Source organism: Terrapene carolina, unplaced genomic scaffold, assembly GCF_002925995.2.
Source record: "Terrapene carolina triunguis isolate 2854851 unplaced genomic scaffold, T_m_triunguis-2.0 Scaffold112, whole genome shotgun sequence".
NCBI classification, from domain to species: Eukaryota; Metazoa; Chordata; order Testudines; family Emydidae; genus Terrapene; species Terrapene triunguis.
This window is the reverse complement of record NW_020664463.1, coordinates 14,714,280-14,740,716: the sequence shown is the minus strand read 5'-3', so window position 1 is coordinate 14,740,716 and position 26,437 is coordinate 14,714,280. Positions and strand designations below refer to the sequence as shown.

The 26,437-nt window shown below is 41.1% G+C and overlaps 1 protein-coding gene across 1 annotated transcript in view; it reads right to left on the bottom strand.

Moving 5' to 3' along the window:
* The window catches only part of PPARA (peroxisome proliferator activated receptor alpha), a 36,927-nt gene extending 11,587 nt beyond the window's left edge, over positions 1-25,340 (bottom strand). Inside the window, 6 exon segments of the mRNA XM_024218903.3 lie at positions 9,734-9,936; positions 11,577-11,715; positions 18,482-18,642; positions 25,146-25,237; positions 25,239-25,307; positions 25,309-25,340. Of these exon segments, the coding sequence (XP_024074671.2) occupies positions 9,734-9,936; positions 11,577-11,715; positions 18,482-18,642; positions 25,146-25,237; positions 25,239-25,307; positions 25,309-25,340 (696 nt within the window).
* Positions 25,341-26,437: the final 1,097 nt, after the last annotated feature.

The window sequence follows — 26,437 nt, the reverse complement described above, 5'->3', positions numbered from 1 at the left end:
ATGATTGCTTCAAAAATTAATTAAAAGCCACAATTTCTTAAACAGAGTAATCAGAGCTCAGGAAAACGATAATCAGACTATAAAGCCTCAAAATATTTTTGAAGAGCAAGAATTAGAAAAAAGGGCTATCCATGAAGAAAAACTAGGTCTATAGAAGTTGACACCAGTTATAAATCTGGTTCTTTAAGTTAATCAAAGTATTTCCCATCTAAGGTAAGTAAACCATGTGAAGTCCTTAAATCCTTATTCAATTCTCCTTCAGGCAAAACTCTCCTTGTAGTCAGTGAATTTTGCTTGAGTAGGGACTTCAAGATTTAACTGAGAGTGAAAAGGTTAATCTCTATTTAGATAACTGTAATATATACATTTTTCTTAGGAGTCAGTGACATCTCATCGGTACTTGTCCATCTTTGATCTGCTTATGGTAGCTACACTCTACACCATTTCATTACGTCTAAATATTATGAACATAAAACTTCATGGGGGGGAATAAAACACCCACGTTTCTAAACCATTTAAAAGGTTTAACCTATTTTTTTAAATACTGTGGGTCATTAGAATTTAACACCTTTTCAGTACGAAATGCTGTTCTTTGAGGGTGGTGTGTGTGTGTGTGTGTGTGTAAATCTATTGCCAAATCCATCTTGGGACCCAAAGTTAATACTGCTACCTTGTCTCTAGGTAAAAGAGCTTGTAATTTCTGAAACTGAACTACAGTTGTGCCAAGAAGAAATGGTTACTCACCCTGTGCAGTAACTCTGGTTCTTTGAACTTATGTGTGCTCCACTCCAAGTTTGCTAGTGTCCCCTGCGCTTTGGACTGGAGATTTCTCATAGCTGTGTCCATTTGGCCTGCACATCTGTGTTAGTCAGTCTCGTGCGCAGTGCAGTTGTTACATAGGACTGCGTGGGAAAACTGCCCTCAGTTCCTTCTATATTGCGGAGCCCCATGGCCAAGAACTCTGAAGCAGAGGGGATGGAGGGCAGGTAGTGGAGCACCCATCAGGGAAACGCATCTTGAAGAACCACAATTACTGCACAGGGGGAGTATCCATTTCTTCTTCTTCTTCTTCAAGTAGTGTCCCCATGGGTGCTCTAGGTGACTATGGAGCAGTGCGCTCTAAGGCAGAAGGGGCTTCGGCGTTGAGTCCAGTACGGTGGAAAGTACAGTTGAGCTGAACGCAGTATCGGGGATGGAGTCATGAGTTATTGCATAGTGTTTGGCGAATGTATGGATGGATGCCCTAATAGTGGCTCTACAGATGTTGGTGACAGATAGGTTTTTGAGGAAGGCCATGGAAGTGGCAATGGACCTTGTAGAATGAGTGTATAAGCAAAGGTGGTTGAATGTTACAAGACTGGTAACGAGTTACTGCAGTCTGATATCCACTTGGAAAGTCTCGGGTTAGAGACTGCTGATCCTTTTGATCTGTCTGCTATCGAGACAAATAACTTGTCTATCTTTCTGAAGGGCTTTGTTCTGTCTAGACAAAAGGCCAGAGCTCTCCAAGGTATGCAGCAGTGTGTCCTGGGAATTCAGATGTGGTTTGGGGTAGAAGACAGGAAAACGAATGGGCTGATAGAGATGGAACTCAAAAGAGATCTTAGGTAAGAATGCGAAGTGGAGCTGCAGTGTGACCTTGTCCTTAAAACACTGTGAAGGGGGGATATGCCATTAGGGCCTCTATTTCTCCAACCCACTGCACCATCAGGGATGCCATCTTCATTGCAAATGGAGCAGTGAGAAGGTAGCCAGAGGTTTAAAGGTCAGTCTTGTGAGGCATTTCAGGACCAGATTGAGGTCCCATACTGGGGTAGGGAGTTGGACCAGTGGATAAAAGGTTTCCCATCCCTCCAAGGAATCTTGCTGTGGTCAGGTGGGTAAAGACGGAATAGCCCTATATTGGGGGGTGAAAAGCCAAGATGGCTGCCAGGAAGACTCTTATGGAGCTCATCAAGGTTTTCAGAGCTAGGGTGTAGTATATCCAGAAATGATGTAGTCATTGGTGAAAGCTGCCTGCGGTCACACCAACTGGCAAACCGCATCCATTTTTCAGAATACATGTAGTGAGTAGATTGTTTCCCGCTGTGTAATATCACTCTTTTTATGTCCTCTGAGCAGGCTGTCTCTAATCGCATGAGCCATCAACAACCATGCTTTGAGACCAAGCACCGTGAGAGTGGGATGAAAAAAATCTTCCTGCACTCTTAGAAGAGGAGATGGGGAGTGATGCGGAGAGTGATCGGAGGGCAAACAGATAGCTGTATCAGGTAAGAAAACCATGTTTGCCTGGGCCAAGTCGGAACTATTAGAATTACTCTGGCTCCGGCACTCTTTATTTTGAGCATAACTGAGGCTATTAGGAGAGTTGGCAGGAGTGCCTGCTGTTGGGTTGACCACCACTGAAGGTGAAAAGCATTCCCTATGGATTGGTGACTCAATCTGCTCCTTGAGCAGACGTGGCAAACAAGTCTATCTGGGGGGTACCACACTGACAGAATCTGTGATGTAATATGTTGGGGTTTATTTCCCACTTGTCGTCTTGGAAGAAGTGTCTGCTGAGTCACATTCTGAATGTCCAGGAGATAGGCTGCTGTGATAGTGATCTGGTTTCATATGCACCAGTTCCAGAGTCTGATGTCTTGGTGAAATAGGAAGAGGATCTTGCTCCTTCTTTCAGCAGCCAATTGTCCTGGTAAGGGAATACTTTCCTGCATAGCTACCAACAACATGACCTTCGAAAAGACCCTTAGGCGGATGATAGGCCAAAGGGGAGTAATCAGTATTGATAGTAGTCCTGGACAACAATAAAATGGAGAAATCATTTGTGGGATGGGTGGATAGTGATGTGAAAATACGAATCTTGAAAGTAGAGGGCTGAGAACCAATCACTTCCTCTAATGGAATTATCACTGTGAGCATCACCATTTTGAACTTCTGGGCCTTCAAATAGGTGTTGAGTAGTCTCAGGTCTAGGATGGGTCTCCAACCTCCACTCTTTTTTGGTACCAGGAAGTACCTGAATAAAATCTCTTCCCTCCGTGCTATATAGGAACTGGTTCTATAGCTCCCATGCATAAGAGTGTGTCTATTTCTTGACGAAGCATGCTCTCGTCAGAAGGGTCCCCGAAGAGGGATGGGGAGGAGGGTTCATTGGTGGAAGTGAGGCAAAGTAGACTGTGGAGACTATTTCCAAGACCCAACTTGTCCGTAGTGATAGACTCCCGGCTCACCTGAAGTGGCGAACGCAGTCGCAGAAGGGAGGAAGGCTAGTAGAGGATGACTATGGTAGTTCAGACCTAAGTTCCTTGTAACCTGCGCAGCAGGCTATCAAGGGCCACGCCGGTGGGGAGAGGAGCCCCTCCCCTGGCCCAGCCCAATCGGAGCTGCCGCAGACCGGGAGAGGTGCCTCTCACCTGGCCCCGAGCTGCTGCGGCAAGAGGGTTTGGGGTAGTCCTCTCTCTCTGCTGCAGCCCTGGAGCAGCCTGCACCTCAAACCCCTCATCCCCAGCCCCACCCCAGAGCCCGTGCCACCCCACACCGCAACCCTCTGCCCCAGCCCTGAGCCCCCTCCCACACTCCAAACCCCACCACCACCAATCACCTCCATATTGGTGCACATAAAATTAATTCCACACATGGACGTAAAAAATTAGAGGGAACACTGGTTCAGACCCTCAATCACATCAAAATTGTTGCTTGGTGTGTGAGGCAAGAGGCTGAGAAGTGGATGGTTTCCTTCCCTGAAACCTATGCCTTCTCTGGTGTGGCGCATACATCCCCTAGGAGGGAAGGAACTGGACGGGGCAGGACCTGAGGGCCATCTGAGACTTGCTGAGTTTTGTAGTGTATGTAGGAGTATAAATGCCAAGAGAATGCAAAGTCACTCTAGAATCCCTCAGTGGTTGCAGAGACTTGTCTGTACTATCTGAAAACAAATTAGAGCCATCAAAAGGAAGGTCCTCAACTGTATTCTGAATCTCCTTTGGGAAACCGGACAGCTAGAGCCAGGAGGCTCTTCTCATCACCACCACTGTAGTGATTGAATGGGAAGCAGTATCAGCAACATCGAGGGTGCCTTGCAAGGTTATCCCAGCAAGTAGTACACCATCCACAACAATTGCCTGGAATTGTTCCCTGTGTTCTGCCAGTAGATGATCGACAAATGATGTTAGCTTGGTAGAATTGACATGGTTGTACTTTGCTATCAAAGCTTGATAACTGGCAATTCTAAAATTGAAAGGAAGCTGAAGAGTAAGACTTTCTCCCTAGTAGGTCCAAGCGCTTATGGTCTTTGTCATGAGGCATGGATTTAGCGTGGTGCTGCCCACCACATTCATTCACCGCGTCCACCACCAAGGAGTTAGGTGAGGGATGGGAAATAAAATCTGAGTCCTTTGCTGGGACACAATACTTCTTGACTGTTCTTTGCAGATAGGCAGAATAGAAGCTGGAGTGTGCCAGATTATCTTTGCTGGTTCTAAAAGAGCCTCATTTACAGGTAAAGCTATGCATGCCAATGAGGGTGAGTGAAGGATATATCAAGCATCTTATGATGAGGCTCTGTAACCTCCTTGAGGGGAATCTGCCAGGAGTCTGCAACTCTCTTGATCAGATCCTGAACATGTTTTAAATCACTCACCAGGGATGGAGGAGGAGGCATGACTGCTTCATCTGCAGATGAAGAGGCAATGTTCCTGTAAGAGAAACCTCTTCATTGGCTTCCTGCTCCTCAAAAGAATCCTCTTGAGGGTCAGGTCTCCTGGAGGGAGCAGGTCTTGAAGGCTGCCTCTCTCTCTATGGTGGGTGGTACTGGATGATCTGGAAAATACTTGGCAATAAGCCACCCCAGGGTCCCAAATATGGCAAAGGAGGAGGTGCATAAGGCAAACCAGGAGGCACCCAAGGATGCTCATACCAGTGAGGTGTTGGTGGTAATCATGGGTTGCAAGTAGCTGCAGCTTCAGCAGAAGCCTCTGGGAAGGGCCCTCTGAAGGACTGAGGAGACCAACTCTAGACTGACGCTTGAGACCAAGGCAAGATCCACCTCAGAATCCTCTTCCTCAGGTTCACTCGGAATGGTGGAGCTCCTGGAGAGATCTGAGGTGAAATCATTTCAGGTGATCCTGATGTTCTTAGTACTGACAGCAAATCAGAGCTGAGGAGCCAAGTCAGGAGTCTCAGTTACAGCCAGGTCCTGGGGAAAACAGAACTCTTGCAGCACTATGAGGCACATCAATACCAAGGCTCATGATATCAGACATGGCCGAGGACCCTGATGATACCACGACATGGCCGAGGACCCTGATGATACCACAGTCGTCAGGTGCTCAGAGGGAAGCACAGTTATTGACAAAGCCGAAGATCTCATGTGCCCCAAGGGAGGCGTGGTCGGAACCTCAGTGGACTTCTTCAATACTGAGGAAGCAGAGGAAGAACTCTTCTTGCTGTCTCAATCTGATAATGGTACCAAGGGTCTCTCTGGGCCCGTGGCCTTGCCGCCTTGTGATCTAGCTGTACCCTGGGGACCTGAGGAACTGAGAGCCTGGTACCTGAATGGGGTGCTGGAATAGCCGAGTGAACCAATAACCTTGGCTTTTTAGAGATAAAATATCTATGCGGAGAACCCTTTTTCTTTTGAGAACTTGAGAGAGGAGTCCTGTATCTTCCTCTTGGGTGCCCTGGAACTGTGGGACTCCAAGGCAGCAGACTTGCTTGGGGACTGACATCTGGGGGGTCCCTTGGCCTGGGTCGGAGGTTGGACATAGAGAGCTCTCCATCACAAGGAGGCAAAGCTTTAGTTCTCTATTTTTTTCTGGCTCTTGATTTAAAGGCCAGATGAAAATTGCACTTTTGAACAATAGATACAGCGGGAATGTCTGACGCTGACCGGGATTGCCTCCTGGCACGACAAACAGCACTTGAAGCAAGGAGAACTGGGCATCACCTCCCAGTCAGAAAAAATGTCAGATCTAAAATCTATTTAAATAGTATGTAGAAAAATATTTAAAGAAAAAGAAGCTATAATAGGAGTATATACTAACTATGGAAAAACTAACACTACTACAATCAGCAAGAGAAAAAAAAAAGAGAGTTGAGGAAGTCTATATACGACAACTGCTAGAGCTCCATCTCAGCCCAAGGTGGTTGAGGGTGGCTTGCCCACTCAGTGCTATATAACAGGAGGAGGCATGAGACTGACAAATGCATGTGCAAGCCGAAGAGACTCTGCTATGAGAAATCATGGGTCAAAGGCGCAGGGGACCTAGAGTGGAGTACCTGTAGGAATATTACTTGAAGAAGAATCAGAATTTATTGAAATTAACTGCTAAAGTACTGTTCAGCAACAAGTAAGCTGGATTCCCATCACCACCAACTGAATCTGAAGGGCCCATGTTTAAAAAAAACCCAAACCCTGTCAAATAAAAAAAATATATTAAAAAGGCATATTCCCCAAGTGTTAGCAGGGTCTGAACGAACTCTCCTCTGACGTCTAGCAATGAGCTAGGGGAAGAGACTTCAGGAACAGAGTGTGTTTGCATAGACATGCCTACTCGCCTAGGTGCGTAGCATGATGAAGCTGCTTTGCCAAAATGATCGCTTTTGGCTGATGCTGGGCAGCAGAACTGTACTTAGCATGCCCTGATTGAGGGGGTCACCCGAAATGGAACTTCACTTGCTAAGCCGGTGGAAGGGATGCCAAATACCAGTAAAGGAGAGACAGGTGGGGTCAGATGTTCCTACATGGTGGTGTGGACTCTACCCAAAAAGTCCTACACACCATTTGACCTTCCACTCTCCAGTGTTTAAAGACAGAGCTAATTAGACTCTGGTTATCAGTGATTACCAGAGCTGAATCATTGATAACCAGGTCTAGAAGCTATGCCTTAGACCTGGTGTAGGCACAGTGGTGAAAGGAAAGAAAATGCAGAGGCTGTACTGACAGTGAGGTTCCCTGCTACCCATTGAAATTACTGAAGACCTGGGTGGAACCTAGAACAGAGCACTGCAGAAGTAACAGCCTGTGATCAGCAGCAGCAGCAGCAAACAGCCAGTTGCAGAGGCAGACAGCAACCACAGAGACATTGCTTGATTACTCCTCCCCCTTTGTTCACAGGGGTTCACCTCCCACCCCAACATACCTCTTAACTCTGAGTCTTTGCTAACCAAGGACAGCCAACTGTGAGCAGGGTGCAGTGGAAGGGTGTGAGAGATTCGTTAAACAGACATTTGTTTGTTGGACTTTTCCACCACAAGGTGGAAAACTTAGGCAAAGGAAACTGCTCAACACATTGTGGAGTCAGGTTTTGCTTATGGTTGCATGCTTTTGAATGCAGTTGTGGTGTATTCCCAAACTTATGCTTGGTTCCGTTTCCCTTTTATTAAAAGTTCTCTTTTGTTATACACAGACTTAGTGCTTCCAAATGGGGAAGTATTGCCTCTCAGAGGCGCCCACGGGTGGTTATTAAAATTTCCCAGATTATTGGGTGGAAGCTTGAGCTGGTTCTGTTTTGAATGGTTAAGAAGAACCCCTCAATACTGAAGCTGGCTCTTGTTGCTGCTGACTCCACTTTACAGAAGGGTTACACAAAGAAAGACTTTGTTAAATAATTTAAATCCTCCTCTTTCCCATGTACTGGGGGAAATATATTTTATTTATGAATATACAAGCTCTGATTCTCCACTGTCTTGTTCATGTACATCTACCCCAAGTAAGTGCAAAATGCTATCATTGGTATGAACAGAAATTTCTGATTTGGCAATTTGTACATCTATTTTGCACAGATATAAATGAATGCACAAAATGCAAGGTCTAGAAATTCAGGTCCACTGCACCTACAGTAGATATGTAACCAGATGTCTTGATTATAACTTATGAAAAGTTTATGAAGTACTGTGTGGAGGTCCATACTATGTGTTTTAGATTTATGTAGGCCCCTAACCTGCAATGAAATTAAGCACATGCTTAATTTAAGGCATGTGAATAGTTCCATGGAAGTCAATGGGACAATTTATGTGCTTAAGTGCTTTACTGACTGGGTACACACAATGGGATGGCAGAGAGCTAATGTATCAAGGATCCCACAAGAGAACCACTGATCAACTCATAAGAGAAACAAATATTACACAATTTCCTACAAAAAAAAGTAATAATTTTGGTATTCCTGAGTAAGAATCAGACAGTGTTCACCACTTAATATAAGAGACTGGCTAGGTTATATTTTAAGAAAAATAAACTCCATAATAAAAATCAAATTCCTTTTCAACCTTGTTCACTTCCCCCTTCAAAGGAAACCATACAATTAGAGTAGGGAAGATGTGTGTACCAGTGGCTAGAGCTGGAAAATAAGACTCTGGAGACCTGCATTCTGTTGCCAACTCTGTCACTAAGTCACTCTTTGTGACCCTGGATCAAGGCACAATCTATGCTATGGTTTCCCCATTTGTATAAATGCTGATAACAATACTTACCTCTGAAAAGAACTTTGATATCTGTGGATGAAAAGTGTTATAGAAATTCTAAATTTTATTACCATTATTATAGTCTTAATAGGAAATAAGTACATTTCCCCCCCAATACTAAACCAGGTCAGAAGCCAGATATCACATTTCATTTTCTGATAACTAATTTACTTCCCCCACCATTTAGCCCCTTGTAACACAGTGACACTGACCCTTTAAGAGGGAGCAGCACACTCCAATTTGGCCGATTAATTGGATTTAAAAGAGGGCACTTGGGCCCTAGGGAAACAGAGATCTGGTGAGTCAGGGCTGCCTGAGAGGAGAAGCTTGAGTATGAGATAAAAGCTGACACAGACTATATGTGATCCCTGGGAGAAGGCAGGAGAGCAGCAGGAGGGGTTTGCTGGCTGGCATCCCCAAGCCAGAGAGCCAGGGCAGTAGGGCTGAAGGCCAGGGAGCAGCAGAGGGAGTTGCCTGCTGGCCCTAAGCTGAAGAGTCACAGCTAAAGGCCAAAAGCAGAGGAGGAGCTTACCTGCTAACATCTCCAGGGCCGGAGAGCTGAACCCAGAGGAACAGAGAGAGGGCCAAGGGGAGTGAGGGATGCTCCCCTGGCAAGAGAGGCTGTGGCTGTTTCTGCAGGGAAGAGTGGGGTTGCACACTAGCTGAAAGGGCTGGGGTTGCTGTCCAGGGCCAGAGGAAGAGCAGAAGATTGACAGGGTCTGAGTGTGGTCAAAGTGGCTGGTGTGTTGTATAGGGCATACTGAGGGACTAGATGTTGGGGATCTTAATCACTATTTAAACTGAGTGTGATAAATGAATTTTATGTTGGGACTATTGTTATGGACTATTTTGCATAAATTTTTAATAATAAACCAGTCCAACGGAGGGGTATTATTGTGAGAGCAGAGTGTCCATGGAGGTAGTAGGTTATGAGAGGGGGAAACCTGGGTTATATGAAGCAGGGTGCCACAGCCACGAGGGAGTGCTCAGGAGGTGGCCAACCCTATTATGCTGCTCTACATCATCTAGTAGTTTACTGTGACCTTTCATTTACAAGTTAACCACAACTTTATTTTCTAAAGCTTCCCATTACACTGATCTTGCATATCAAAGACCAGATTTACGACAGGTACTACTTTTTCGTATTTCATGTCTATCACGTAGTAGTACACCACTTATTCCTAAATGATTTGCTTAAGAATTCTACAGTTCATTGCATTAGCATCAATATATTTTAGCTCTACAATAAAATTAAAACAAAAACACCTACTGGATTGTTATTGGTTTTCCCTGCGAGGATGACTCTAGCTTTGACCTTGTTCATATTGAAGTTTTTCAGATAGGCCTCATAGATTCTCTTGGCAAGAGATTTAAGATCTGCCATTTCTGAATCTTCCACATCTTGTTCACCTGTTAGAATTTCTGCTTTCAACTTTGCCTTCTCAGACCTTGGCATTCGTCCAAAACGAATTGCTGGTAAAAAGACAATTATGAAACAAATACATAAATTCTATATAAGTCCATACTATTTTTTTCCTCCCTGAATACAGCAGTCAAATTTCTATCTAGAAGGAGTAATGACTAGAGGTAGGACATGCTGACTCTAATAAAGCCATGAATTAAATAAGACAGCCCTTCCCCACATAATTAGTCCCTAATTATTAAATCACCAATCTCCAATGAGGATAATCAAATGTCATGCTTCAGAGCATAAGCTGATAGCTGCAGTGGTCCAGAATTAGTGCACTCTGCTGTATGCAGAGGGGAAAGGGCAATGTACTACTAACTGTTTGCCTTCAGTTGAAGCATCCTATTCTAGCCATAGCTGTTGGCAGGAGACTAAACCGGACTAGATATTTATTTAATGATTATACACTTGCTGTGAAAGATTGGAAAGCAGCCAGTAGACGTACGTCCCATAAATAAAATTTGGAACACTCAGATCTAGTACTATCCCAAATTACGAAATACACTATATTTTTAAATCCTCAGAAGATATGGGGTGCTTGAATACAAATAGATTAATCCACATATAAAACAAGCTGCAAAATGCAAACAATGTCTTCCACATAAGGAAATAATAGAATACAAAGTTAAGAAAAGTTTTTAAAAATAATATTAATGACAGTTGCAGTCAAGATCCCTACATTTCAGACACACGCTAAGTATTTAACTGTAGATTTATTCTACTTGGTGACTAACAAAATTGAAATGATTTTAAAATATTTAGAGGACCAGACAAACAAATGGCAACTATAAAATTAGGATATATTTTCTGGAAATGAAAGGCGATTTTCTGATGACCCTAATAGTAAAAGTGAACTAATACATACTTTTAGTGACCTTTCATTTTGTTGATCAAACTGAATTATACATCAGAGGAGAAATCTCACAAACATGCATTCTTAAGCTAGCCTTCAATATTTTTTTCCTCATTCCCAGTTAACCATGCTCACATGCCTCTTCCGCACTTAATTTTTGAAAGCGAGTCTTTTGGTTTTGGGGGGGGGGGGGGGAATGACCTTTAAACTTGTCCATACACCGTGCACCTAAAACATGCTTACTGCAGAACAGAGGAAAAGGAGGAAAGCAAAACACAAAACAAACGAACCCCACTAATTAGGCCTTGATCCTGTACTGAACAAAATCCTGCACACAAGCGTTCTCAGTGCAGGATCAGGGCCTCATTTTAATACACTGTAAATACCTGAGACTGAGGGCATGGCTACATTCGAAACTCCAAAGCGCTGCCGCGGGAGCACTCCCGTGGCAGCGCTTTGAAGTGCAAGTGTGGTCGCGCGCCAGCGCTGGGAGAGAGCTCTCCCAGCACTGCAGGTACTCCACCTCCCCAAGGGGATTAGCCGCGCTCCCAGCGCTGGGGCACTGTTTACACTGGCGCTTTACAGTGCTGTAACTTGCTGCGCTCAGGGGGGTGTTTTTTCACACCCCTGAGCAAGAAAGTTGCAGCGCTGTAAAGCGCCAGTGTAGCCATAGCCTTAATCCTGTAACCCTTGCTCACACAAGTAACTGTGTGGAACCACTCATGTGAGTAAAGTTATTCACATGCCTGCTTGCGGAATTGGGAACAAATTATTAAGGGCACTCTTACCTACCATTATGTGACATTCCAACTGAAAGGCACTTTTGAAAGCGACAGTATTGGCACTTATTACGATTTTTTTTCTGAATTTTGCAGGTACGATCACATTTATCATAGATGAGTTTAAGTCGAATTGTTCTCCTAAAAAATCCCTGTAAAAAGTTTAAGAGAACATTATATACTGTCAAAAATGTGAGCTAATAGTCTTCCAATAAATCTTAATCATACTGCTACATTTTCTCTTTTCTTTCTGTCTTATTTTTCTACAGTTGACACTTACAGAAACCTAATTGGAATCGATATGAGCAAGCACTCGAAGAAGAAGAGTAACTTAATAAAATACATAATATGTAGTATTAATTAATATTAATTTATTAATCTATTTAGTATTATAAATATAATACAAGATAAAAATAATCTGAGTTATAAAGATAAAAATAATTAAAGAAATTATTTAAGATAAAATAATCTTATTAATTTTAAGATAATATAAATATGTTTTTATAATAAGATAAAAATAATTAAAGTAAGTACGATGTGTCAAAAGGGAATAGCTTCCTACTTCACTGAATACAGCATTACATGGAGGCCAGATTCTCACCTGCACTGAGTTTATACTTGGTCCAGATAGAATGTGGGGGGTGGGGAAGGTAGCGTTAAGCCTCCTTTCTGCACTCCTGATCCTTTGCAGGCTGGGGGGGGCCAAGATGACTCTTAATGTACTATCACCGCAGCCTTTAAGGATCAAGCAGAACCACCATGCACTTTGCCCTGCACCTTTTGCCCTAGCATACCCTTTGCCAGCCCCCTCTCCCTGTCAGAAAGAATCCTCATCTGCCATACATGTGTGCACACACCCGCAATAGATGGTTATGTGCAGGAAGAGCACATGTTAACAGCACAAAGAGTTGGGGATTCACAGAAAAGTGCAAGGGTGCAGAGGAAGAACTAAGGACAGACACATGGGCACCAGAGAAAAGCCTATAAACAGGGGCGGCCCATCCATATAGGCGAACTAGGCAGTCGCCTAGGGTGCCAAGTTAAATGAGGCGCCAAATTCGAGGAAAAAAATCAAATTAAAAAAAATGAAAAAAATTGAAAAATATGGAAAAAATACAAATAAAATAACGAAGATGTCATTTTAATTCCCGTGCATGTACGGAGAGAATATGAATTATAATTCATTTTTCTATATTCCTGAGAATTTATTAATAGGTCAAATCTTTTTACTGCAAAAATAAATAATATTTTAGCGATTTTTTTTTCAATTTGCGACATAGGGTCAAGAGGATCCACTCCGCAATTTTGATAAGCAATAACTTAGCCACCGTGAAACACATCCGACAGCGGCAAGAGCTGCAATGCTAGTGACCCCTAACTTGAATATACATCAAGGTCGCATAGCCAGAAATTCATGTAGAGAAGAGATATTGCAAGATGATACATGTCAAACGGTCATTTTAACATACGTCACAGGTAGATGGTTAAGAATCGAGCGAATACTGTGGAAAATTGTGTTTCTTGGTGCCAAAGAATAAAGGATAAGGTCTTTCAGCATTATAAAGCCAAAATGTGAGTATCTTTAAGCGTTTTTAAACCTTAGCATTATTATCGGGCTGTAGAATTATAAACTTTTCTTTGTTATAACTGGTTCACATGTAATAAATAAGGTCCATAAAAGAAAAGTAACAGTGTTAACCAGTGGTGAGCTGGAGCCAGTTCGCACCATTTCGCACCAACCGGTTGTTAAATTTAGAAGCCGGTTTAGAACCGGTTGTTAAAGGGGTGGGCAAACTCCGGCCCACGGGCCACGTCTGGCCCACGGGACCGTCCTGTCCGGCCCGCCTGAGCTCCCGGCTGGGGAGGCTACCCCGGCCCCTCCCCCCCCCCCTCGCAGAGCCTCAGCGTGCCAGTGCTCTGGACCGCTCCTGGGCAGCTCTGCAGCTCCTGCTGCTTTGAGCTGCATGGTAAGGGGGTGGGGCTGCGAGCTCCAGTGGGCCTCACAGCATCCATACATGCTGCCCTGAGCAGCATGGTAAGGGAGCTGGGCCAGGGCTAGGAGGTTGGGTTGGAGGGGGCGGAGGTTCTGGGGGGGGCAGTCAGGGGGGGTTGGGTAGGCGTGGGAGTTCTGGAGGGGTCTGTTGGGGGTGGTGGTGGATGGGGTCGGGGCTGTCAGGGGACAGGGAGCGGGGCGAGTTGGGTAAGGGGTGGGGTTCTGGGGGGGTCTCAGGAGGGGGTGGTCAGGGGACAAGGAGCGGGGGGAGTTGATGGGTTGCGGGTTCTGAGGGGGGCAGTCGGGGGCAGGACCTGGGTGGGGGTCAGATGCGGGGGAGGGGGAAGGCAGGCTGTTTTGGGAGACACGTGGGACTTGTACTCACCAGGCGATTCCCTACCGGGTCTTCAGCGGCACATCCTTCACTCGCTCTGGGTCTTCGAAGACCCGGAGCGAGTGAAGGACCAGCCGCTGAAGTGCCGCCAAAGAACCGGTAGGGAACCAGTTCTTAAGATTTTGGCAGCCCATCACTGGCGTTAATGCTTAATAGACTAAGAAAGTGATGACATCACACTCCAAGCAGGTAACCTGAGGAAGAGGATTACTTTCCAAACAACCAGTGTCGGGTTATAAAGTCAAAAAAGGTCATTTTGTTTCTGTGTAAACGCTGTAACTAACTGTTTTAATAGGTAAGTGAGTGTATGTTACTAATCATTGAACCTTTAAGCAGTGAAAAGACGTGTTGCGATGGCTGCAATGTGGTTTAAATCACCAACCATGTGGTGCATCAGCCATCCTTAATGCTATAATACTTGCAGTTGGGAGCACAGTACACAATATTCAAATACCCCATGGCAGAAAGAGGAAAAAGAAAACCCTCAGGAACCGAGTATTGTAAACGAAAGGCTGAGAAGGAAAAGGACCAAGCAAAACAGCAGGGATCCTTCCTGAAATATCTTCTCTTTAATCCAAATAAAGATGGAAGCAGTTCATAGCATCCAGATGAAGGAATTTTACTTGGAGAGGAAGTTAGCTCACATCTGCATGGAAGCAGTTTGGAACATCAAGATGAAGGTATATTACTTCAAGATGAGAGTAGCTCACATCCACAAAAAAGGAGTTTGGAAACTCAAGATAATGGAAACTTACTTCTAGATGAAGGCAGCTCACAGCGTCAGACTGATATGGAAGTTGAGAAAATTTATTCACCTTCAGAGACACATGCAGAAATTGAAGTAAATGAAGTAGAAGGAAGAAAGGATGAGGAAGTCACAAACAAGTTACAGTATGGGGACCCAGCTTCATGGCCCAGATGTGATGACAGTGTGTGGCAAATATTCGTGGAACATGGATCTGAACAAGTTCATGAATTTCCCTTCCCTAAGGAGGGAAATAAAAGAAAATTCTCTGCTCAGCATTACAAGAGGAAACTCTTTAATGGGGAAGAAATTCATCGAAACTGGTTACAATATTCAGAGTCGAAGAACTTTGTGTTTTGCTTTTGCTGCAAGTTGTTTAGAAATCAAGCAATTGGTACATCACTTACTGAAAATGGTTCGAAGGCCTGGAAAAACATATCTTCAATTCTCTCTTCACATGAAAGAAGTATTTGGAATGTTTTCAAAATTGGAAAGAACTTGAATTATGATTGAAAAAAGGAAAAACTATCGATGAAGAAAATTTATGTGTGATCAAGGAAGAAGAATATTGGCAACAAATATTAGAGCATCTGATTGCTTTAGTGAGAGTTCTCAGTGGGCAAAATTTAGCATTCCGCAGCCATGGTAGAAATGAAAAATTTTACACTCCAGGTAATGGAAACTTTTTAAAATGTGTTGAATACGTACCTTTGTTTGATCCAGTCATGAAGGAGCATCTATGCAAAATAACTGATCATGAAACACAGGTTCATTACTTAAATATGCAGAATGAAATTATTCAAATCCTAGCAAATGCCATTAAAAAGAAAATTGTAGAAGCTGCCCATTCTGCAAAATATTTTTCAATAATACTGGACTGTATACCAGATGTGAATCATGTTGAACAAATGACAATGATCATTCGTTTTGTGGATATGGAAAAGTCTGCAGAGGAAGATAATGAAGTGCTCATAAAGGAACATTTTTTGCATTTCATATCACTGAAAGAGACCACTGCAGCATTTATGTCTGAAACTATTCTACAAGTGCTTGAAACAATGTCATTATCTGTTGAAAACTTACGTGGCCAAGGCTATGATAATGGGAGTAATATGAAGGGTAAAGACAATGGTGTGCCTAGGAGAATGATGGAAATCAATCCTAGGGCCTTTTTCATTCCTTGCAGTACGCATTCTCTGAATTTGGTTGTCAATGATGCTGCTAGATGCTGTTTGGAGGCAAGCAGTTTCTTTGACCTGGTGCAACATGTTTATGTGTTTTTCTCAAGTTCAACATGCCATTGGGAGATTCTGACTCACCATGTGAATTCTCTAACTGTGAAACCACTTTGTCAGACAAGATGGGAGAGTCGCATTGATGCTTTGAAGCCTCTTCGCTATGAACCTGGAAACATTTATGATGCCCTAATTGAAATTTCTGATACTACCTTTACTGGATCATCTAGCAATACGGCATGTTCAGATGCAGAAGCTCTTGCAAATGGCCTTTCCAAGTTCAAATTTGTGACTTCACTCATTTTGTGGTATAATATCCTCTTCGAGCTTAACCTCACTAATAAGCAGCTTCAGGAAAAGAACATAAACATACATTCTGCTATTCAAAAACTGAAGCAAACTAAAAATATTCTGGAGGAATTCAGAAGTGATGAAGGATTCGAAAGAACACTGGTAGATTCTCTCAAGCTTGCTGAAGGAACAGACTTTCCAAGAGAATTTGAACCAGAGCCAGTTCGCATTTGGCAAAATAAACAGAAGTTTTTGTATGAAGGACAAGACACACCCATTCAGAACCCAAAACAAAGGTTCAAAGTGAATTTCTACTTTGCAGGCCTTGATACTGCTATTCACTCGGTTGACGAAAGATTTCAACAGATGCAGCAGCTAGAGTCGGCATTTGGCTTTCTATATGATATCCACAGCTTGCAAAAGAAAACAGCAAAACAGATAAGAGAATTTCGTATAAAACTGGAGTCGGCATTGACTCATGAAAATTCAAAAGACATTGATGCTACAGATTTGTGTAGTGAGCTTCAGGTTTTTTCAAGATGACTTAAGAAACATTCCACTCCTGAAGAAGTACTGAAGTTTGTTTCTGAAAATAAACTCAGATAGTTTTTCAAACATTTTTATAGCTCTACACATTCTTTTAACTTTGCCAGTTTCCGTAGCTAGTGGGGAATGTAGCTTCTCAAAGTTAAAATTGATAAAAACACATCTGCATTCAACAATGGTGCAAGAGAGATTAGTTGGACTTGCCACAATGTCAATAAAGCATGAAATAGCTGGAAAACTGGACCTAAAAGAACTAGTAACTGAATTTTCAAAACTTAAAGCAAGAAAAGTCATGTTTTAAGAGCACAGCATGTTTTTTATTCGGAGTGTTTTGTAACTACAGGTTAAAGTTCATTGAAGAGTTTTTTTATTTCTTTCTATGTTGGATGTGGTGGTAATGGCAGTTAAAGCAGGATAGCGTAATGGATGATTTTGTATTTGTAATAATAAAAATTATAATTAACATTTTTAATGCATTTTTTTTTTAAATTGGACTGAAATATCATCTAGCTGCCAGGTACAAATCTATTCTGAAAATTTTGTGTGTCTATTTTATCTGATCTCAGAAACATTGGTTGGACAGACAGACAAACTGAATAATTAAGCCTCTGTTTAAAAAAAAAAAAAAAAAAAAATTAAAAGGAAAAAAGGGCCAAAATTTTTCTACGTTTACCAAAAACCTCAGCCTAGATCTGCCCTTGGGGTTTGGGGCACCGACTGCATGGTTTGCCTAGGGCGCCAGTTGCTGGCAGCTAATCTAGGGCTGCCCCTGCCTATAAATGATCTTACCATGATGTTCTGAGTGACACTGCAATGAAATACTAGTCTCTACAAACATTGCTACACAGCGCTGTGTCATGATAAGACATTGTGATGTGTGAGGCAAGATGTTGCCAGCATGTCATGAAGTGCCACATTTGATCATGACCTAGTTCTCTAACTCTAGAAGAATGAGTACAAATCTTCAGATTTGACCTTAGAATTATTCCACCAATTCCAGGACATTAATCCACAAAACTCTACATTTGAACCTTATTATCCTGACCCTAGAGTTAGCGTTGAGTGATTTAAAACATTCAAAAAATTTTACAAATTACTTCACTTTCTCAAGTCCTGTTACGTGATGCAGAAAAAAAATAAAATAAAACTAGACATACATTAGAAAATAATCAAAACATAAAACCTTTATATGTTTTTGGTCATCTATCCTATACTTCAAAGATTGATGGCAAGCATGTTTGGCTTCATGACCATGTACTGGCTCCAAATTTATAATAAGTAAAACACTGTACTAAAAGCGATTCAGGTAGGAGATGGTGGTGATAAGGCATTCAGGATTTGTTCATTGGAAAGATAATGGAAATGTATCAAATTCACATGGTTCCCATAGCATATTCTCAACACAAATAAAACACTAATGGAACATTTTTTTATTCCTTTTAAATTATTTTAATCTCTAATGATAACTAGTTCTTTTCACAAAAGCACTACTTATAATCAACTGCCTTTCTTGAAGAAGTTATAGTGTCAAATTACGGTACCAGACAAAAATACTTCTTGAGAAGATCACAAGTGACTATTATTTAAATTATGTTTTCTTTTTACAGCTAGACTGATTTTAATTAGCCATTTACAAAGCAACTATGTTTTTTCTTCATATAACCCTGTAAATAAAGCAATATGGTTTAGGCTATTAAAAAAAAATCAACTGTACCTTACAACCTTCACAAGCATGTACTCCATAATGGAAGCCAGAAGCTTTGTCCCCACAAATTCTACATTCAATGTTTAATGCTCCACTGGGTGATTCATCTATGCTACCTGGAATTGTGGCAAAATTAATGGATGAAGGACTTGATGCTGGTGAAAGAGTGTCTAAAAGAAAAAGGAACACTTCATAAATTCTGTACTACCAAAATCAGTAGCAGTTCTGTGCTAAATTTCATCCACATAGGAAAGAGTTTATTTTAAAAGTCTGAAATAAAAAATCATTACATGCACTATTAATTTAAACAGTAACAAATCTGTTTGAAAACTAGCTCATACTTCTATTAGTAGTGCAGCAAACAAATACAGGGTCTGTACTAGAATTAATAGAAGCTAATGTCAATGATACACACAATGCACACACAAAAGGATGAGAGCGAAGAGCCAGAACCAAAGAAGTTGTAGTGGTATTTCAACAACAGTTCAGTAAGTATGCACAGAAACTCTAAAATAATTTAAATTGTGATCCAAAGGTATCTAACTAAAGCTTTGAAATCACTTGTTAAATGAATGACAATTTAATGTTTGCAAGGGAATTTATTCATTATAATTCTCTGCAATTATCTATTTTTCAGATGTTTTACTGGTTATAAAATAATGCAAGTTGGAAATGGAAGAGTGGCATTGGCTGAACAGACTGATCCATATTGCTGGAGTAAAGCCCATGGACCAGATCCTCAAAATAGTACCATAATGCCCAGGCAGCCAATGGACCACCCTTTCTCTATGGTTATAATCAGCACAGATGGACATTACATCTTCTGCCCAGGATACCTCCTGACGTGCTTTAGTTTAGCCTACTCAAGTCAGAGTCAGACCTGCTGTTATGAAAAGACAGCGAACACACCTTCCTGGTTAAAGCCCCCAAGTCAGCAGAACATTTAAGCACAAGCTTATCTTTAAGCATGTGTTTAAAGTCCCATTTTAGTTCAGTGGGACTACTTGTGAACTGGGGCCTAAGATAGGAGATATTGAGCTTCTAGTGCCATTCTGAAGAGTTTGCCCTTTACCAGAGGAGTGAAAACAGGCCATATGATTAAACTGCAGTGAGGCTAAAGAGAAGCTTCAAAGGGAAGACGAACTAGGGACTACAATGTAGATGATCTGGCAATCAAAACCTTCTTTGAATGACTACGCTGCCTCACCTCTCTAAATGTGAGGAAAACAATGCTCAATAACTCCGAAATAGTGAAATAACCAAGCAGAAACTGTCCAATGCTCATCTGTAAAGTTTAAACATCTTGCAAAATTAAAATGCTTCACTTTGAACCACCTCCAACAAAACCAAAAAAACCCCATAAGAACAGAAGAGTTGCCATTCTGGGTCAGACCATGGTCTATCTTGCTCAGAACCCTGTCTCCAACAGTGGCCCGAACCAGAGCTTCAAGGAGAGCACACAGAACAGGGCAATTATGGAGTGATTCTGGTAGTCAGAGGTTTAGGGTTGCATCCCTGACCATCTTGGCTAATAGCCATTGATGGACCAATCCTCTATAAACTTAACTTATTCTTGCTTTAACCCAGTTATACTGCTGGCCATCACAACATCCTATGCAATGAGTTCCACAGGTTAGTTGTGTGTTGTATGAAAGAGTACTACTTTTTGTTTCTATTAAACCTGTTGCCTATTAATTTCATAAGGTGACCCCTGGTTGTTGCACTGGGTGAAGGGATAAATAACATTTGTCTATTCACTTTTTCCACATCATTCATGATTTTATAGACCTCTATCATATCCTCACTTTGTCGTCTTTTTAGTCTCTCCTCATATGGAAACTGTTTCATAACCTTGATTACCTTTGTTGTCTTTCTCTGAACTTTTTCCAGTTGCACAATATCCTTTTTTGAAATGGGATGATCAGAACTGGACACAGTATTCAAGGTGTGGGCATAGCATGGATTTACATAGGCTCATTATGATATTTTTTCATCTGATTTTCCATCCCTTTCCTAACAGTTCCTAACATATTGTTAGCCTTTTTGTCCGCTGCTGTGCATTGAGCAGAAGTTTTCAGAGAACTATCCACAATGACTCTCTTTCTTAGGCAGTAACAGCTAATTTAGACCACTGTGTATGTATAGTTGGGATTATTTTTTTAAATGTTCGTTACTTTGCACTTTCCAACATTTAATTTCATCTGCCATTTTATTGCCCAGTGACCCAGTTTTATGAGATCCTAGGAGATAGAGTTCCCCCTTTCACAAACTCATCCCTAAGGGATGTCTCCACCCCACCATGTGCTTCTCCGCATCAATCCTCTGCAACAGTGATACTCAATAGGCAGCCCGTGGGCCAAATGTTGCCTGCCAACGCTTCCTGCGTGGCCCATCAGCTCACCTTTAAAAAATGTTTATCATTAAATTCACAAACAGAGATGTGCTGTCTATCATTTGCCTACGACTTCTTTAGTAAGTAACTTACTTACCCCAGCAAAAATTAAGCACTGCTTACTGGATCTTAAGTTCTTGCGATAGCATCGGCTATGATTGAGCTAGGATGCCATCCATTTTTTCATTATTGATGGAAATAGAGTAAAAAATGAGTGAGAGTGGGAGTAAATGTTGCAAGGTTGACAGTGAAAACCAAACTTTTAACCCAAACTGGACAGCGGATTTTCTTTTTATTATCCCACCTCATTTAAATGCAAAAACCTTTGGTGTTTAATATGCCAAACCACTGTATCCATCTGTAAAGTCACCAACGTGAGGTGCCACTTTGAATCAAAGCACAGTAATTTTAACACGTCCTATTTTCCTGGCAGTGTTGCAAGACATGACAAAATTGAAAATCTGAAGTCTTTGTATCACACTTCAAATGTCATTTTCACATCAGTTACAGTACAGGAAAAAAGCAACAGCTGCTTCTCTTCAGATAATGTTGGTACTAGCTAAAAAGAAAAAGCCTTTCCTGGCTGCCGAGCTTGTGAAGGAGTGCACGTTGGAAATGCTGGAGGAGCTTTTTGCCAGAGATAAAAACAAAGATGACATTGTGAACTGTGTGAAGCAAGCTCCCGTGTTTGATTCCATAGCAGTGTGAATATTGGAGGTAATTTACAAGAATTGTTTATCATCACTGCTTTCTGATTTAAAAAACACCAAATACATGCCTCTTGCAAGCGATTTAAGTGACATGGCCCAGATATTGCTGTTTGTTAGATTTTATGATGGTGAAATTTTCAAGGAAGAATTTTTGTGCTTAGTACCATTAGAAATCAAACCACAGGCACTATCATTTTTGAAAAGGTAAAAGGCTTTTTTGAAAAAAATGGTTTAAATCTGCAGAAAGTAAACCTGCTTGTTACAGATGGAGGTCCTTCTATGACAGGGAAAGAGGAGGGATTTGCTTCACATTTGGCAGCGATACACCCTTCATTAAAAACAATTCACTGAATCATTCACCAGACTGTCCTGCGCGGTAAGTTGTCTGGGAACTTGGAAAAAAAACAACAATGGGTATTGTGATGAGATTAGTGAACTACATATGTTTAACTTCTAGCTTGCAACATCGTCTTTTTTAAAAGTCTTTTACAAGACGTTTCAGCTGAATACAGTGACCTGTTGCTGCACAATGACGTTCGCTGGTTAAGTAGGAAGCGTGTGTTAGAGAGGTTTTGTGCGCTTCAAAAAGAAATAACCACAAGACCAACAAGATGTGAGAGTTTTTCGAATTTATGAATGATGTCCCCTCTATGACACAGATAGCTTTTTTGGTGCACTATACTGGTCACTTGAATTGCCTCAACTTGCAGCTCCAAGGCCATGCAAACAGCGTCGGAGATCTGAAAAAGTGTGTGCTTTCAGAAGAATCTTAAAACCTTTCAGACAAACTTAATAGGAAAGATGTTGCACTTTCCCACATTGTATGTTGTTGCTACAGATGAAACTTCAATGAAAATGATGCAAGAATTCCTAAACAATCTGATCGCAAATTTTTAAATGTGATTTGAGAATTTTAAAATTCCAAAGGATTGCTTTTCTTTGTTCATGATCCATTAGTTGTCACTGCCGGTGGACCTAGCAAAGAACTGAAGAAAAGAGCATTCTTGATTAAACGGATGAAGGTACCTTTCAATTAGAAATTGTAAAACTCCAGAGCTCAGATGTCTTGAAGGCAAAATTCAGAGAAGTGAGACTTTGTGATTTCTGGATTCAATATGCTGACCATTTCAGAACAGCCAGAATCTAGCCATCTATCTTTTAACAATGTTCAGATCAACGTACTTCTGTGAATCTGGGTTTTCTACCATGACTATTAAAAACCAACACCGCAATCATCTGGCAGATAATAATCTTCACCAGTGCATGCACCTTGCCCTGACCTCCTACAAACCTTGCCAGCGATCGTCTGTTACCTCTCCCATTAGAGTTTGCCACAAACACAGGTAATAATGTTGATTTATAAACTTTGTTAAAAGATAGAAAAACTAATACTTATGTTGCAATCAAGGTCTTTATTTATTGGCAGCTGAAGTTTTTGTTGTTTTTTTTTAATTTTGTCAGCCTTCTGCGCAAATGGCCTGCCTCATCATAAAATTCTCAAATCAGCCCGCGGGTAGATCTAATTGAGTATCACTGTTCTAGAACCTACGCTCCACCAAACTTGAAATTTTCTAAAGCTAGAAGACTTCCTTATATCTTGCAGTACACTAAGATTTTACCAAATTCACAAGTGTTTTATTTGAACAAATACATTAAAACAATTATATGAATGTAGGTCAAGGGATATGATGTTAGAAACAGGTTAACTCAGAACTTGTATTGCCAACCCCAACAACCTCAAAAATCTTGACTCAGACCACCCAAAATTATTATTATTATTATTATTATTATTATTATTTTTAAAGTTGGGTTCCTTTTATTTGCCTTCCAGATTTTGAGTCTTTGGGTTCATGTTTTCCATCTTTTCTTTGCAACCAGGAAGGCAGTAAAATCGTGAGAGTTGGTAACACCATGTCACAAACTCAGATGTGTTACAGCTTCTGTTTTGGCCAGAAGGATCCTGTTTTTAATCAGCTTTCTGAACTGTTCCTGCACAGAAGTTTGAGAGCTAAGGAGATATTCTAGGCTGCATCTTTATGATTAGGGCCACTTTTGGCAGGATTTCTATTGTAAATGACACTTGCTCTAGGCTACATCTCTGATCAGTCTCCCAAGCCATCCCTGAGTGACACTGGGCAATGCTCTAGCCATTTCTCCCTTGTCACAAGGACAAGCATGCAGCAGCCACAGCTTCCGCCCTCCTATCAGGGAACAGTAGGTGAGGTCAACCAAAGAGAAAGGAGAAGCCAGAACTAAACACCCAGGTATAGCAGCTCAGACAGAGCACTTCCCAGTTGATGTCAAGAAGCAACCAGATCTCCTTGATAGCGGAAGGCAAGAAGCAGTCAGCAACAGGGGCTAACAACCCAGCCACAGCATCATATGCATCCACTCCAGGCCTAGGGGAAACAAGGCACAGCTTCCAGAGTTAGCTGGACACTGGTCTAGGGAAATACCCCAGTCAGCCAGGAGCATAAAAATCCATATGTTCCTGAAGCTCATTCCATGCTGGAGCCTTGTCAGTTATGTTCTGGTAATCAGGACATTTGCTCTCATTTATGTAAATAAGTCATGTATATTTACTCAATAAGAAAGTTAGGACATTATGCAAATTAATTAAACATGCCACATTTATGCACCTTCAGCATTAAGATCTGTGATTTCAAACACTATTCTAAAGTAACTTTAATCTTCTTCTCCTTGTCCTCCAAAAGTGGTGGGGGGGGGGGAAAAATCTCCTATTGTCACTGTACTGGATAAGCAAAAATGGTACACAATAACCTTAATGGCAGCACTACAGTCCTCATTTATGCCTTGTATACAACAAAAACCTCATGTAGTCAAAGATCTGAGGATTAATGGCTCTCTGCCTTAATAACTCTCTCAGATGTGTTACTGATATCAACAGAGAAACCAACATTTAAATAAGGGCATTTTGGAGAGATGAAAAGTTACAGACAAACCTTTTCACTTAACTTAACACTAGCTTAACTTTTTAGCAGTCAGAATGACTAATCTACTTTTGGCACAGATTTTACTATACATATCATGTATGTTATAAGAGTCACACAGATTGTAGTTCATGGGACTGATTCAAAGACCGCGAAATCAGGGGAAATTTTTTTGAGGTATTATAAATATTATACAATATCTGCTAAGTTAGGGGGGAAATGCAGCTACTTTTGTAGTAACAGCTGTTGTGATTATTTTGAAAGATGCTGGTAAAAAATGGTGTACACTAAAGGTAGTCAGCAAAATTTCATTTTAAAGGGAGCACAAATTTATACAAACCAAGCCAACATGCTTTTATCTCCACCTCATCAGTGAAACCAAAAAAACAATTTTAAATTTTTGTTTTAAAAATAATCACTTTTTCTATGGAGTAACATTTATCTCACAAATTTCAGGCTGGAGTTAATTTATTGACATTATAAACAGCTGAAAGGTTTTTGTTTCCAGTGTGATCTATACATCTGAAACCGCTGTTGTAATTTAAAGGAAGGATTTGCTTAGCTCAATTAAATACATCTTATCTCAACTGATGAAGATTTACTGTATTCTAAACTCTTACCTGTAATGACTGATCCATCAGATCCTGGACCATTTCCCAAAGACTGGAGCTCTGTTACACTTAATGCTCCAGGGCTATCATCACCAATAGACAGAGATGTCCTGTATATTTTCCATGTCTTGTAGGAACTCTCTAGATAAGGGGCTTCCGAGATCATCCTCTAAGGGGGAAAAATTGGTTTTCTGTGTCCACCATTTAATCCTCATATTAGACTGTTGAAAAAAAGATATATATGTATAACACATTTAAATGCTCTACAAACTGAAACAATTACATACAGTGTACAAAATAAGGGAGTCCATAATTTTTAGTAAAATATTTTGTATTAAAATGTTTTTTCAGAAGCATTGTGTAAAATGAAATACTGACACGATGGCAAAAATCCCCATAGATTGACTACACAAAAGAAGATTATGGCTAAGTAAGTGTCTATGTTGCCTTCTCCCTCTCTTCTGCTGTTGAAAGTGGCAAATTATGTTTCTGTAGCAGACAATAAGTATTTCAGCCTGAACTGTGCTAGGTAAATGGCAAATGTCAATAAATAAATCAAAATACTCTCTTCATCTCTCCCAAATCTGTTCAGTATATCCTGTGATACCGCAGAGATCACAACTTTACCCTATGGTATAAACCTTTGGGAAATAATGAGCCAAACTCATCCTGGGTGCAAACCTGCTGAAGTCAGTAAAGTTACATTGGAATAACCTCACCCCCGATTTCACATTTTTAAATTTTCTTTAGTTGAATCTGCCAGAAAAGGAAACAATGGCACATACTGTATAATGTTGCTACTCACGCCAAGAAGTACTGCTACTAAAAGAAGCTGGCCTTTGAGGCTGAAACTAACCTACACTTAGAGCTGCATTTTCTTCAACTAGTGTAAGAACACATACTAATTCAGTATGTCCATGCACTGAATGTTCACTGCTGGTTACAGAAAAGCTTTGACTGTTACTTTTGTCACCATGAAGAGTTGACATTTACCAACATACCACGTTCTTACCAATTTTTACATCTTCTCAGTTAACGAGAAAACTGTGGTATATGCTAGCAAATGAAGTTTTAAATACATACACACAACCCCAAAGTCAATTTCTTATTTGACATTGTTAAAAGTTGTGAATATCTTTAATAACAAGCAATTTATGCTTGTTTTGAGTCCCTCAATTTCCAACTAGAACCACAGAACAATACATTCAGCTCATTGAGTTTTGAGCATTTATCTTGGGAGAATTTTTTTTATTGTTTTCTTTTGCATGTAACTCAAACAAAGGCAGAGTTATGATTGACAG